At 42.4% G+C, this 14,054-nt stretch overlaps 1 protein-coding gene across 9 annotated transcripts in view; it reads left to right on the top strand.

The window, feature by feature from the left end:
- Window positions 1–14,054, top strand: part of SPATA7 (spermatogenesis associated 7) — a 54,789-nt gene that overhangs the window by 17,803 nt on the left and 22,932 nt on the right. For 6 of the 9 annotated variants that reach the window (XM_081912133.1, XM_081912130.1, XM_081912132.1 and 3 more), the window contains 2 exons: window positions 2,704–2,751; window positions 5,747–5,880. In XM_081912133.1, coding sequence (XP_081768259.1) covers window positions 2,704–2,751; window positions 5,747–5,880 — 182 coding nt within the window. The remainder of the gene's footprint in view (window positions 1–2,703; window positions 2,752–5,746; window positions 5,881–14,054) is intronic. The other 3 variants (XM_081912131.1, XM_081912134.1, XM_081912138.1) reach the window with 1 other exon arrangement.

Genomic DNA, 14,054 nt, shown 5'->3' with positions numbered 1-14,054 from the left:
CCTCCCTCTTCATCCTCGGACCACTCCTCACCATTCCACCACCAGTCCCCTGGCCCTGAGCCTTCTTCCCTTGGGGGTTCGCCAGGTGGAGCCTCCCACTACTCTGTATCCAGCCAATCCACGACATCGAGACATCTAAGCAGAGACCGGGCAGCCATCTCTCAGGAATGCTGTAGTTGCGCCTCTGCACTGAAAAAGGGTGGAGGAGTTGGTCTGGATGACCTCTGAGGTTCCTTCCAGCTCTAGAATTCCATGACTGCAACTCAAGGTGGCATAGGGTTCTCAAGTGCAACGGTGCAATGGCATTCTCTCTCCCTGGTGCCGCTGTGAAATCCCCACTGGAGAATGAATTATGAGCGACGGTAGGCTTTTCTTTTGGGAAAACAGGTTGCAAACAAACTTTATTATAACAGATGTAAACAAGGAGTTTTATTCCTTCTTCTTCCACAGCAATGTAACAAACAGTGCTGGTGCTTTTTATTAAAACGTATACTGTTTCAAGTTATAGGCTGTATGCTGTTTAAGCTTATGGTTACGGTACTTTCTTTTACACATCTTTCATAGCTCAGATTTCTCCACTCACACTTCAGGAACTTAGGATTTTAACTGGACTGTTTCCCTTACAGACCCCCAAATCCTCCTTGGCCTCAGAATCACTGCTGCCCTTTCCTGTCAGAGTATTCCCTCAGGACCCTTTTTCCTGTAAACACCATGTGGGACTGTGTCTTCTCTATTTTAACTGTGTTCTGCGATTCAGAACCTTAGAGCATATACTGAGAGTTCTGGCTCTCCTCAGCTCTACCACCTGTCAGAACGAACTCTCCTGACAGAATCCGACCCCATGAATCTCTCACACCACCTCTCACTCCACTCCAACTGCCTCCCTTGGAACTCTGGCCAATCAGAAGCTGTTGCTGGTTAACTGTTTGCTGGGGGGGGCACTCAGGTGACTCAACCTGCTCAGTAAACAAACCTTTCCATCACATGGTCTCCCATCCAGGCGCTGCTAAGCCTCAGCATGGGCTAAGAAGGGCTATAGCATCTGTATTAGAGCATCTGCTTTGCATGCATAATAATAATAATTATTTATTTATTTATACCCCGCCCATCTGGTTGGGCTTTCCCAGCCACTCTGGGCGGCTTCCAAAAAAAATATTAAAATACTGTAATACATCAAACATTAAAAGCTTCCCTAAACAGGGCTGCCTTCAGATGTCTTCTAAAAGTCTGGTAGTTGTTGTTCTCTTTGACATCTGGTGGGAGGGCGTTCCACAGAGCGGGGACCTCAGTATCCGGGTAAAATGATGGGGGTGGAGACGCTCCTTCAGATATACTGGACCGAGGCTGTTTAGGGCTTTAAAGGTCAGCACCAACACCTTGAATTGTGCTCGGAAACATACTGGGAGCCAATGTAGGTCTTTCAAGACCGGTGTTATATGGTCTCGGCGGCCGCTCCCAGTCACCAGTCTGGCTGCCGCGTTCTGGATTAGTTGTAGTTTCCGGGTCACCTTCAAAGGTAGCCCCACGTAGACCACATTCCAGTAGTTCAAGCAGAAGATAACCAAAGCATGCACCACTGCACCACTCTGGCGAGGCAGTCCGTGGGCAGATAGGGTCTCAGCCTGCGTACCAGATGGAGCTGGTAAACAGCTGCCCTGGACACGGATTTGACCTGTGCCTCCATGGACAGCTGTGAGTCCAAAATGACTCCCAGGCTGCGCACCTGGTCCTTCAGGGGCACAGTTACCCCAATCCCCATCACCTTCAGGTAGGACTGGGAGAGACCCCTGTTTGAAACACTGGCTAGCCACTACCAGTCATTGCAGACAATTCAGAGCCAAATGGATCAATGGTCTGACACTAAGACCACTTCCTCCGATTCAGTGCCCAGTCAGGCCATGCCTTGGTCTTGAAATCAGTGGGCTAAAGCGCATCAGCTCTTTACTTGATTATGGCTATAAAAACTCCTAAATGGCAGTGCAAATTTTAAACACTGCTTTGGGTGCCCCAAACATTTAATTATACTGTGATCCATACTTTAGCATCTTGCTTGATAAATAGACTGTAAAAGTACCTCTTTTTTCAGATGGGGCTGATTCGTAGGATTAACAGTATCGGAAACTAGATGCTCTGTATGTATCTGAGTGCGGCCTTGAATAAATATACCATTAGAATATGCTGATGTGGTCATTCAGATGTTGCTGGTTTTCCATGCACCACTGACCACATTCTCTGCAGTTGCTTCATGGGCACAAATACGCAAGTTCCATACCCATTAAAGCCTTGGACAGGAACAAACATTCTTTATTAAGTAATACTGTGTCAGGGAACAGTACGTATCCACAGCTACAGTTAAAGGCCTTACCGTTCTGTAATAAGAGTTCAGAGATGTTGAAGTACAGCACGGAATCCTCATTACGTCGCCCGTCTTCTGCAAAAGCCGGTCACAAGCTTTCTATTTCATTCTTTAACACAGCTAACTGGATTCATTAAAACCAAAAAGCTAGTTAAATGAGTGAAAACATTTAAAATGTAGACTGGCCATTATGTTTCAGCCATAGAAGTTTTTTTTTTTGCATTTTTAGTAGCTTTGGCAAAAATACATCCCACCAATAATCTGACGTTAAGCAAAGTCTGTTTATTGCAAATCTTAAAAGAGAATGTTGATTCACTCACTTTAATGGTGTGTTGTTTGTTTTTCAGCTGCTGTAGACTGCTCAATACCAAAAAGCAGGTTAAACAGTATCAAACGTACGTATTTCCGAAGCATTCATCTTCTAAAAATGTTACTGAAAGCATACTATGGTATTTTCTCTTTTAAAAATACCTTTTAAAATATCCTTTCATAGATGACCCTCAGGGTCCCTTCCAACTCTATGGTTCTATGTTAGTCATCTCCATTAATTTCAATGGGTCTGCTCTGAGTAGGACTAACAGTGAAAATATACCATCAATCCTTTCAGGTTGCTACCTAATTTGGCTTTGGGAGGCAATTCTCCACAGATCTCAAATAAGGTCAGACTCTGAGGGTGAGCCAGTCCCACTCGGATGACTTCATTGCTGTTAAAACACTCCATAATAACATAGAAGAGAGGAGGAATATTTTACTCTTTCTCTTTAATACCTGCCTGCCAGGCTGTGGTGGAAAACCTGTCATCTTTCTTCAGAGCCTTCCTGCTTTGCTTGCTTATTCATTCAATCATTCATTCATTCATTCATTGGACTTATAGCCAATATATGACAGAAAATGTCATGTCAGGTGTTGGCTGATCTGAAATTACCATTTAGAGACCAGCTGTCTGCCTGTCTCCCGCATTTCCTATGCGAACACAATAAAGGAATATACTTTTACAGTTGAAGCATATGCAACTTTTGGAGTAATGATTTGAAAAATTATGAGCTTACCAGGCACCAAACTGTATCACTCAAAGGTGGGGGGAGGGAAACCCATCTGCTTGTCAAATTAAAAAATATATCCCTCCTGTAATTCCACTGTATCTGCTCTCAAGCTACAGACTCATTATTTTTCTAGCTATTTCTGTGCATTCATTAGGTGATGTATGCATGCATCGTCTTGCAGTGCTATGTGGCAGTTGGAGCCATCTTCTTATCCATGGGCAGAACATAGAATTTACTGAGCCAAACCATTGGTCTATCCAGTTCAGTTCTAATGGGTTTGAAGAAATTGGCTTGGTTTTCTTTCTGTTGCAAGAAAATGCCAAGCTGACATAAATACATTTTATCCACCGGCTCCAAAGTTTCACCTCTTACTTTCCTCTTTGATCATTTATGGATGAAAACTTTTAAATTGTTCCATTCTAACCAGGCCTTTGGTTGATTTGATTGACAGCCCTTTTAAAATGTGGGGGAGGGATTGGAGGAGAGGGTTATTGGGTTGTTGTTTTTATTTTGATTATATCTTTTGTGGTTTTATATTTTGATTTTGTCCTGTGAACTGCCCTGAGACTGTTAGTTTCTGTTTCTCACTGAGCAGCTGCTTGCAGCCACAGGACTGTTTACATTCCAGTAGTCCAGATACTGTTGGATTCTCACGGGAAAGGGAGACGGGATGTGACGTTACTGGTTTCCTGTTTCCTTTGTTCTTTCGTTTCCTTTGTTCAGTTGCTCTCTGCTTCTCTTAGAGAGTAGATGTATTTTTCTTTGCTCTCTGCATAGCTTAGTAATAAAGTATAGCAATGTAGCATCATACCTATCTCATCCTTCCATTGTGGCATTGTTTTAATGCTCTGCTGGGCTCAAAGGAAGATGAGCCTTATCAGCTCGGAGGACCAGAGCTGAAATTCCAATAGAGACCTCCAGGTATAGGGTGGTATATAAATTCTCACAACAACAACAACAACAATAACAACTACTACTACTACTACACATGTGCAATCCAAAGCACACCTGAATTACTGTACATTCATTTTAAATATAAAACATATTGACCCAAACCCAGGGGAAACTTGCAATGTTTCAATTTACATAGAGATCACTATGATAAACTTCTTGTAACTCATTTGAATCCTACCAAGTTCAATGGAACATTCAGGTTACTAACTTTCTTTGGATTTGAGCCAACGTTTTAGCTATAACAAATTGATGTGTGGAATTCCGCAGTCACTCACCGCGTTTTCTTCCATATGCAGTCATATAAAAGATAGTGTGTCTGATTGTATGAGCAGCCAGAAGAAATGAAGCCAGAAGGGTTCCTAGCATTTTAATTAACAGATATCTATTGTGTCATCCATAAAGATGATTCACAGATCACTTCACAGAAGTATGGCCTCATTGACTTTGTATACTTTGTGCCACACTGAATTACTCACTTCCACAGAATGTTTCAGAGCCTGTGTTTATTTTAAAGGAATATCTACTCATTTTTCAGAAGCCACAAGTTGTCCACCTATTTGCCCTTTATCTGAAAGTTGAAATAACTGTTAACAATTTAGAGGAAAAATGAAGTCCAAGCTTCTTGGATTACATTTGACTAAAATTGATTATGAGAGCGAAATATAACTTTAGCTGCCAACCTGTGTGTTTAATATGTTCTTAATGAAGCCCTACTGATACTTATCATTTGGTTTGATTCTTTGCCCAACCTTTGCCATTAGCTGCCAGTTTGGGTTACAACAACATGAATAATCCAATTTAAAAGCAAACAAAACCACCAACCGAAAACTGTCATACATTAATTAATAATTTCCAGGTAGGTTGTATTGTTAAAAGTTTAGCTGTCAAAAGGCCACAGGGGCATTTTCAGCATATTTATGACACATACGTGGCATTGCCAAGTAAATATTATTTGTCTCATTTCTGTTAACCACAACAAAATAAGAGTTCATCTTAGTACTGTCGAAGTACAAATGAAATTCCAATTGACTTTAAGGAAGCAACTGTTTTATTTGTTTATTTGTATTTGATTATTCCAGTTCTGGGGAACCTTTCACCCTCCTGGTGTTGCTGGCCTTCAACTCCCATCAATTTCAGCAATCATGGCCAGGGATGAGGAGAATTGTAGTTGTTACACATAACTATTTGTGTGGTAGTAGACCCAGATGGGTGATGATAACACTTATGTGATACATAATTAAACTGAGCAGCATACATTTCTGGACTATATCTCAAAACTTTCAATTTCCTAAGTCCATCACAACACATAATAGCCCAGTAATTTAATTACTAAAAGGAGCCTTAATATGAATCCCTCTGTTTTTAACTCTGGTTCATTTTTGATTACCTTAAGTTTCAGACCAGCAGCGAAGAGAGAAACTCAAGAAAGAAGTGGAAAAATGTGAAAAGGAGATGATTTCATCTAAAAATGGGTCCCGATCTAGTTCCAGGGAGAGTAGAAGACCACTGTCAGCCACCTATAGAAAAGTAGGTATAATGATTTTTATTTTTTAATTAGCCCTTGATTCCACTCCTGTCAGAGAAGGATTCATTCTAATTGCTTTCATTGTCGTGTTGAATAATATCACATCAAATTACTAGTTCTTGTAAACTTTTGGCTTCATAGCTACACTTGTTGACTAGCACTGGGTAGAATTATGCTAGCCAGGAGAGGAATCTTTTTGTAAGACAAACACTTGGAAGAATAATGTTGTTTTCATAGCAATGAGAGCAGGAGAAACAATTGACGGGATTCATTTTCGGTTTAAAATATGCACCGGGGTGTATTTTGCATCCAGCTGCTGCATAATGCTGGCCATTAGCTGGTTGGTTCTTGCATGACTATTTGGTATCTGACAATGTGAGTGATGACATTATTAGGTTTCTGGAAAATAATTGTGCTTTGGAATATTGTTGGTGCTGGAGATGCAATATGCACAGTAGTTACTTCTGTTTTCCGTTTTGAAGAAGAAGAGAGGAATGTCAGATAAAATATGTGAGCTTTCATCTTTTAGTCACTGTTATTTTCTCGCATCAAGGATGTTGTTATGTCTTTCTTAGCCCATGGATGAAGATACTTCTATAACCTTGAGATGCTCTGCAGCACTTGCTAGCAAACTACTGCTTTGACCGTGTTTATGTGGGGGTTGCAATAATGCAGGTGTCTTACAAGACATATGTGAGATTTTAAAAACAAGTGCTCTTTCTACCAGTGAGATAGGAAGAAGTAGAATATGACATTTTAAATGCATTTATTTAGAATACTTCAGTCTCATTTTATAGCCCCGAGAAGCTCCCAAAATAGCTTGTGAACGATGCTCAAAATAAAATTGCAATCAAGTCCACTACAGGAACTGAAATTGCATGGTGTCCGTATAGAACTAGGTTTATCCAGGCAATGTTTCCTGCCCACTTTGTTCTTCTCTGCTTTCATGTGAGGCAGAAGCTCTCCCACCAAAATCCTCTGGGGTAAGGAGTGGGGCTGAGCAGCTGGGAGTCAGCCATAATTCAGACAGGTCTACCTTTGCTTGCACGCACATTGCTTTTAGGCAAGTACGCATTGTGTGGGTTAGTGGGCTGCCTCTGAACACCACTGAAAATGTCATTCCTGCATATTCAACACTCCTCATCGTTTCCCTTTAACATGCAGAATAACAGGCCTCATTCCGTGACATCAACATGCTGTGCGTTTCTTCGCCTTCCTCATGTGGAAGAGCTTTGCGATGGTGCACTTAGGGCCCTCATGTACGTCAAACATGCAGGAAGAGGAGGAGTGTTGTCAGTGGGCACAATCTCACTTCTTCCTTAACACATGACCACCCCTAGTGCCATTTCATGGTGATACAGTGGTAACTGACCCAGGACTTTGCGTTGATGAAACCGTGTGGGTCAGTATTCATCAACACTGATAACAACTGATAAAGCCTTAAACGGCTCAGGACCGCAATACCTCTCAAGGGTTGCCTCTTTCCATATGAACCTACGTGGACCCTGAGATCATCTTCTGAGGCCCTTCTTCATGTGCTGTCTCCTCAAGAGGTCCAGAGGGTGCCTTTAGGCGCCAGGCAAAAATGTTCCTTTTTAACCAGGCCTTTGCCTCATCCTATACCATTTTTAAAATGTGTCTTTTGGGTGCGGGGGGGGCTATTGGGTTGTTGTTTTAATTTTTATTATATATTTTGTGGTTTTATATCTTGATTTTAATCTGTGAACCGCCCTGAGACCCCCATGTATAGGGGGGTATATAAATTCAATAATGTCCCATTAAACTTTAATTAGTTTAATGTAAATGCCCAGTGCACTTCCTTCTTTAAAAGTCTCACCACGGCAGAGGATTTCGCGCAGCAGCTAAGAAGGGCAGGAGAGGCAGCATCTTCCCAAAAAAGAGTCCTGGAGCATGCGGTTTGTAAATCAAAAAAAAGGTTTATTTACAAAACACCAAAAAACAACCCTGGCGACGAACCACACATCTCAGCAAAAACACACACCCAAAAGGGAGAAGGGGGAGAACAAACAAGCAGGGGGACTATTTATACAGACTCATGTTCCTGGAAGCCTAATGACCTCCAGCTGCTCAGTGATTAGAGCGTTTCTGCTACTCTTTTAACCCTTTGATAGCAACACCCCCTCTCGCTCGTAACACTGAGCTGTACCAACCTTAATACAAATTTAAACCTGAACAGAAACATTTATGAGATTGCGGACTCAAAGCTTTTGTAAAACCGTCTGCGAGATTTTCTTGGCTTGGACAATACTTTAGTTCAATTAAACCTTGTTTTACACTTTGGCATACATTTTGATAACGGATATCCAAGTGTTTTGTGTGCGCCTTGAATTGACCTGATTTAGCTAGTTTAATACAAGGTTGATTGTCTTCCCACACTCTGATAGGTAGGGAACATTCTCCAAACAATTCTTGTACCAGTTGCTTATAAAATTCCAGTTCTCTACATATATCTGATAACGCATTGAACTCAGATTCAGTTGAACTTAAAGCTATAAGTGATTGTTTTCTTGATCTCCAACCAATTAGTGCATTTCCAAATTTTATCGCTATTCCTGACACTGATTTTCTATCTGGTCCAGCATCTGCCCAACTGCTGTCGGCCCAACATTCAAGTTGTGTGCTGCCCTCTGCTGATAGTTTTAAGCGAAAGCTTTTGGTAGTTTGGAGATACCTTAAAACTCTTTTTACTCCTTGCCAAGCATGCATTGATGGTTTTTCAGCTTGTCTACACAGCATGTTGACAGCATATGTTATATCGGGCCGAGTCCACTGTGCAATGTGGAGTAGACTGCCTATCGCTGACTGGTAAACCCCGGGATTACAGAACTCTGCCTTTTGCTCAGTTTGAGCATCCTTTGTGTAACTTAACTCCATTGGGGTTTTAACACCAGCACAGTTGTTCATTTTAAACCTTTCCAGCAACCGCTGGATTTTAGCTTCTTGGCTAAGCCAATAGTTACCATTTTCATCTTGCTGAATTTTAACTCCTAGATAAACAGATACATTGCCTAGTGATTTTATCTGAAACCTTTCTCCAAGCTTTGTGGCAAATTGTTGTGCAAGTTTATCATCCTTTCCACTGTATAATAAATCGTCAACAAATATCAAAACTGCTTCTTGTTCACATCCCGAGCCTTTTAGATAAAGACACGCATCTGCTGCGCTCTTTCTGAACCCCATGCTCTCTAGAGCATCGTTTAAGCAGGAATTCCAATTACGGGCGGACTGTTTCAACCCATAAATGGATTTGTGTAGGCGCCAGACCTGGTTTGGCTTGTCTCCTTCAAAACCTGGTGGTGGTGTCATATAGACTTCCTCCTGTAAGTCTGCATTTAAATAAGCCACATTGACATCAAAATGAAACAGCTTATTTCCCTTCTTAGCTGAAGAGGCTAGAAGCATTCTTAATGACTCCGATCTTGAAGTAGGGGCATAGATTTGAGAATAGTGAACACCTTTGCGCTGCGAAAACCCTTTTGCAACTAGTCGGGCTTTATATTGCAACTCTTCAGTAGTTGTGGGCTTTAAACGATAGACCCATCGACAACCTACAGCTTGTTGCCCTTTCGGAAGCTCTGTACTTGTAAACACACCGAGAGACTTCATTGAAGCCATCTCTTTTTCCATTGCTTCCTGCCACTTTACGGCTTCTGAGCTTGGAAGCTGTTGTACTTCCATATAGCTTTCTGGCTCACACTGTGCCATATTTACGTATACACTTGTCACCTTAAACCGCTCTGGCGGCTTGCCCTTCGTGGCGCGTTTTGACCTGCGCAATTGCTCCTCTTGTGCCCCCTCTGACCGTTGGCTGTCAGAATCTGTCTCAGACTTTATGTCTGGACGTGCCTCTAGGGATAAAGACCTCCGTTTAGATACCTCCCTTGGGCTTGGTGTTGCAGGTGACCTGCTTTGCTTTTGCTGTCTGCTAGGCCTACTGACTGGCGAAGTTGGAGCACTCCTAGATTCTGGCTTTTCTACCTTAGGAGAAGAACCTCGTGCCTGATCAGAATCTGCATCTGAACCATGTGCACCATCCCTTTCTGGCTCATCACTCTCTGGACTTTCTTTCTCAGCATGAATGCCTAAATCATCTCTCAAAATGTCAGGGTTAGCGTGTAAGTGAGTCCATCCGGACTGCTCACAAAAATCAGCGCTCCTACTGAGGACCACTCTTGTAGTATCCCCACCTGGGTCCACAAACCTCCAAGATTTGGCATGTGGTTCGTACCCGCAAAAGATGAGTTTCCTAGCCCTTGGACTTCCCTTTTTCCTTAACGCTTTTGGGATAAGTACATAGGCTTGAGATCCAAACACCCGAAAGTAATTAACTTTGGGCTTCTTCCCATATAAAGCAAAATAAGGCGTAGTATCAATTACCGAATTATATACTCGGTTCAGAATATGAGTAGCCGCCTGCCAGGCTTCCGCCCAGTAACTCTGAGGAAGTTTAGCATCAAACAACATAGAGTTTGCCAACTCTTGCAGAACCCTATTTTTACGTTCGGCCACGCCTCCTTCTTGGGGGGAATAAGGTGTAGACAGACGATGCTTAATTCCCTTTTTCTTAAAGAAATTCTGCAACACAGACCCGGTAAATTCTGACCCTCTGTCTGTCTGAAAAGCAAGTACTCTAGTACCAAATTCAAGTTCTACCGCATGAACCCAATTTTTAACTGTTTCTGCAGTATCTGCTTTTGTTTTGAGAGGAAAAAACCATGTAACCTTTGTTTTGTCATCCGAGAGACACAGTGCATACTTTGAACCTCCCATGCTAGCAACAGGCATTGGGCCACACAGGTCCATATGCACAAGTTGGAATACTTTGTCAGATTTCCTATCTGAACTGGGATAGCTGCATCTATGAACCTTCGCACTTTTGCATGCAGTACAATCCAAATACTTAGTACATTTGTTCAATTTGCACCCTTCTGATAATTCAGGTTGCCTTTTAACATACTGAAAATTAATATGCCCTAAACGGCGGTGCCATAAATGAACACAAGAATTATGGGTAGGCGTGTTCACACAACCAGCATGAACCTGTTCAACTTCATCTGGACTTGTCTCAAAATAATATAACCCATTTCTGCTTTCCACCTGCAAAAGAGATACGTTATTCTTTGAAATAGTGCAAACCCCATTTTCAAACACAGTTTTAAACCCATTTCTATCAAGTTCTGACACAGACAAAATACACCCCTTCAGTCCCTTTAGCACGTAGGCATCAATTTCTGTTTGCAAACAATTTAAGAACACTGTGCCTACAGTCTCTAAGGAACGTTTAGTTGAATCTGCCATTGTCACAACTTTAGGGGTTAGCAAATGTCTGCAATTCTGCAAACGTACACTAGATGGCGCCACCAGGTGGTGAGATGCACCACTGTCGATCAACCAGCGTAGATTGCTGCCTTGGCCACGCCCTTGCATCAACGCCATTGCTGATGCCATGTGCTGTGTGCTGTGGGAGTAGCCACGACCTCCTCCTCTTCTTCGACGTCCCCTGGAACTCCTTGTCTGGTAACTAGGGGTAACGGCCTTGTTGCTGTCTTGACCAGGTTCACGTGTGCAATTCCTGATTAGATGGGAAGGGGAACCACAGCGAAAACAGTGTCTAGCTGCAAAAGCATTTACTGTGTGCTCAAACTCAGCATCAACACTCTTAGGCACAACATAACTCCCCTTTAAAGACAAACCTCTTTCTCTTTGCCTTTTATCCTGTTCATCCGCAAGCCGAGAAGAAATGTATTCAAGGGTTAATTCAGTTGAAGGCATAGCTTCCAAAGTTAGAGCTAGAGTCTCATAGCTTTTATCAAGAGAAGACAACAATATGTATGACTGCTGCTCCATAGAAAAAGGAATGCCCAGCTGTCTTAGTTGATTAAAGGCAGACACCATTTTGGCAATATGTTCTTTCACACACGCTCCCGGTTGGAGACGTAAATCAAACAAACATCTTGTAGCATGGATCTTGGCCCCCGCAGTGTTTCTGGAATTTAACCGCTGCAGAACCGTCCAGACCTCATGCGTGTTCTTTAACTCAGAAACATAAGGCATTTGCTCTGGTCCCACTGCCAAAACTAGTAGACCTTGGGCTTTCCTGTCGCGTTTCTGTGAAGCTGCTGCTGCTGCTTTGGCTTCTGCAGATGCGTCTGCAGCTGCCTGTAAAGGCGGTGCTTCAGTACAGCTCCACAACTCTTTTGCTTGCAACCAAACCCTTACTCTAGCCTTCCAATCTTGCCAATTTTTCCCATTGAGTCGCGTAAACGGGACAGTAAAACTTTCCTGGGACTCTGCCATCCTCCCTGGGGCTTAGGAACGATACTCACACACCTGTAGACCGTCTCCCAGCTGCTGAGGTGGCTCCTTGAGGAATCAGACGTCTTCCAGCGAGTACAAACTGCGCAGTGCCTCTTTAAAACTTTTCTAGGCACGTTGCAGGACTCAAGCTGCTTTGGAGGCTTTCGTTGTCGGCAACCGCTTCTGTCTTCACTCCAGTCCTTGCATAAATCACTCTGAACTGCTCTCCTTATCTCCTTCTTGACGTACAAACAACCATAACCTGTCCCATTAAACTTTAATTAGTTTAATGTAAATGCCCAGTGCACTTCCTTCTTTAAAAGTCTCACCACGGCAGAGGATTTCGCGCAGCAGCTAAGAAGGGCAGGAGAGGCAGCATCTTCCCAAAAAGGAGTCCTGGAGCATGCGGTTTGTAAATCAAAAAAAGGTTTATTTACAAAACACCAAAAACAACCCTGGCGACGAACCACACATCTCAGCAAAAACACACACCCAAAAGGGAGAAGGGGGAGAACAAACAAGCAGGGGGACTATTTATACAGACTCATGTTCCTGGAAGCCTAATGACCTCCAGCTGCTCAGTGATTAGAGCGTTTCTGCTACTCTTTTAACCCTTTGATAGCAACAAATAAATAATAATAAAATAATAATAATAATAAATAACCTTGTTTGCCAAATACAGCATATGTGCAATTGGAAAACCAGGGTTGGTGGCACCTTCCACCCTGAAGCAGCTTTGGCTGCCTTAGATGCAGCTGTTTCGTTCATTCATTTATGTACTGCTTAGATGCTAAAATGGCTTATTCTGTGCCACTGCAATACCATCTGTCTAAAAAGCGTAAGCCTAGAACCGACTCATTTTCATGCCGTGCAGTTAGTGTTTTGGAAGAGGGAGTCGGGTTGAGAAATGAGATCCTCCACTTGTACCACAGGTGCTAAGGGGTGGGTTGGGGGCCCAAGTTGTGGGTCTGTTGCGATGAGCCCCAGATCTGGGCAGACTGCAAAGCACAGTGCTGGTGAGATCCCAGCCATTCGCCATCTTAATGCCTAGAGTCATCTATGCATATAAATTGGCAATATTTTTGTAATAGGTCTACAAGCCGATGGATCCCCTGTTCATCTGTTTTACTTCTGCGCAGACATGGTTAGGATCAAGCTGCAAATCTAAGATATCTGTAGAAGCAAAAGTGTAGGGGGTGGTTTATGCAATCCTTACTTATAGCAGGCACCCAGTGTGTGGCAAGCAGAGCAACCTGTCTCAGTGTTACATCCCAGCAACAAGCAGGGTGTGTGGAGATTCTGCTCACCTGTTTTATCTTTAAATTCCATCAATTTAACTGGGATCTGCTTCGATTGTTGTAAGAGATTACATATTAGATGACATTCATCTTCTAAATCAGGCTGTTCATAATTTCTCAGCTATTGGGGGCCAGGAAAGTAAATTATAATGAATCTTAATATTCAGACAACAGAATGAAAAGTCTTTAAATAATTACACTATATGAATTTGTACTGTCTAAGCACTTTGTGGTATTATGAGCAGTCAGTGATGGATGAATAGAAATTTCTGAGGTTTTACTCCATCTAAGTATAATAAATTCACTTTCCTGGATAACCAACAAAATCAATGTCCAAACAAATTAGCCCGTCTTAGCATTGATTATCCACCTGACTTTCTGTTCTATTCTGCTTCTTTTTAAGTGGTATTCATTTGCATTCTCTTCTCATTAATAGTGATGAGCGCTGGCATCTAATCTTCCATGCATCAGCGAGTTTGCATTTATTAGCTTTAGCATTAGTATTTAGTGTTGCAGTTGCATCCACCTGCTGCAGACATAAGGCTACATGTGATCCCAGT

This window comes from Podarcis melisellensis (genome assembly GCF_964234715.1).
Source record: "Podarcis melisellensis genome assembly, chromosome: 1".
In the NCBI taxonomy this organism is placed as follows: Eukaryota; Metazoa; Chordata; class Lepidosauria; order Squamata; family Lacertidae; genus Podarcis; species Podarcis melisellensis.
The sequence above is the reverse complement of the archived record's forward strand: the minus strand, read 5'-3'. Positions and strand labels throughout refer to the sequence as shown.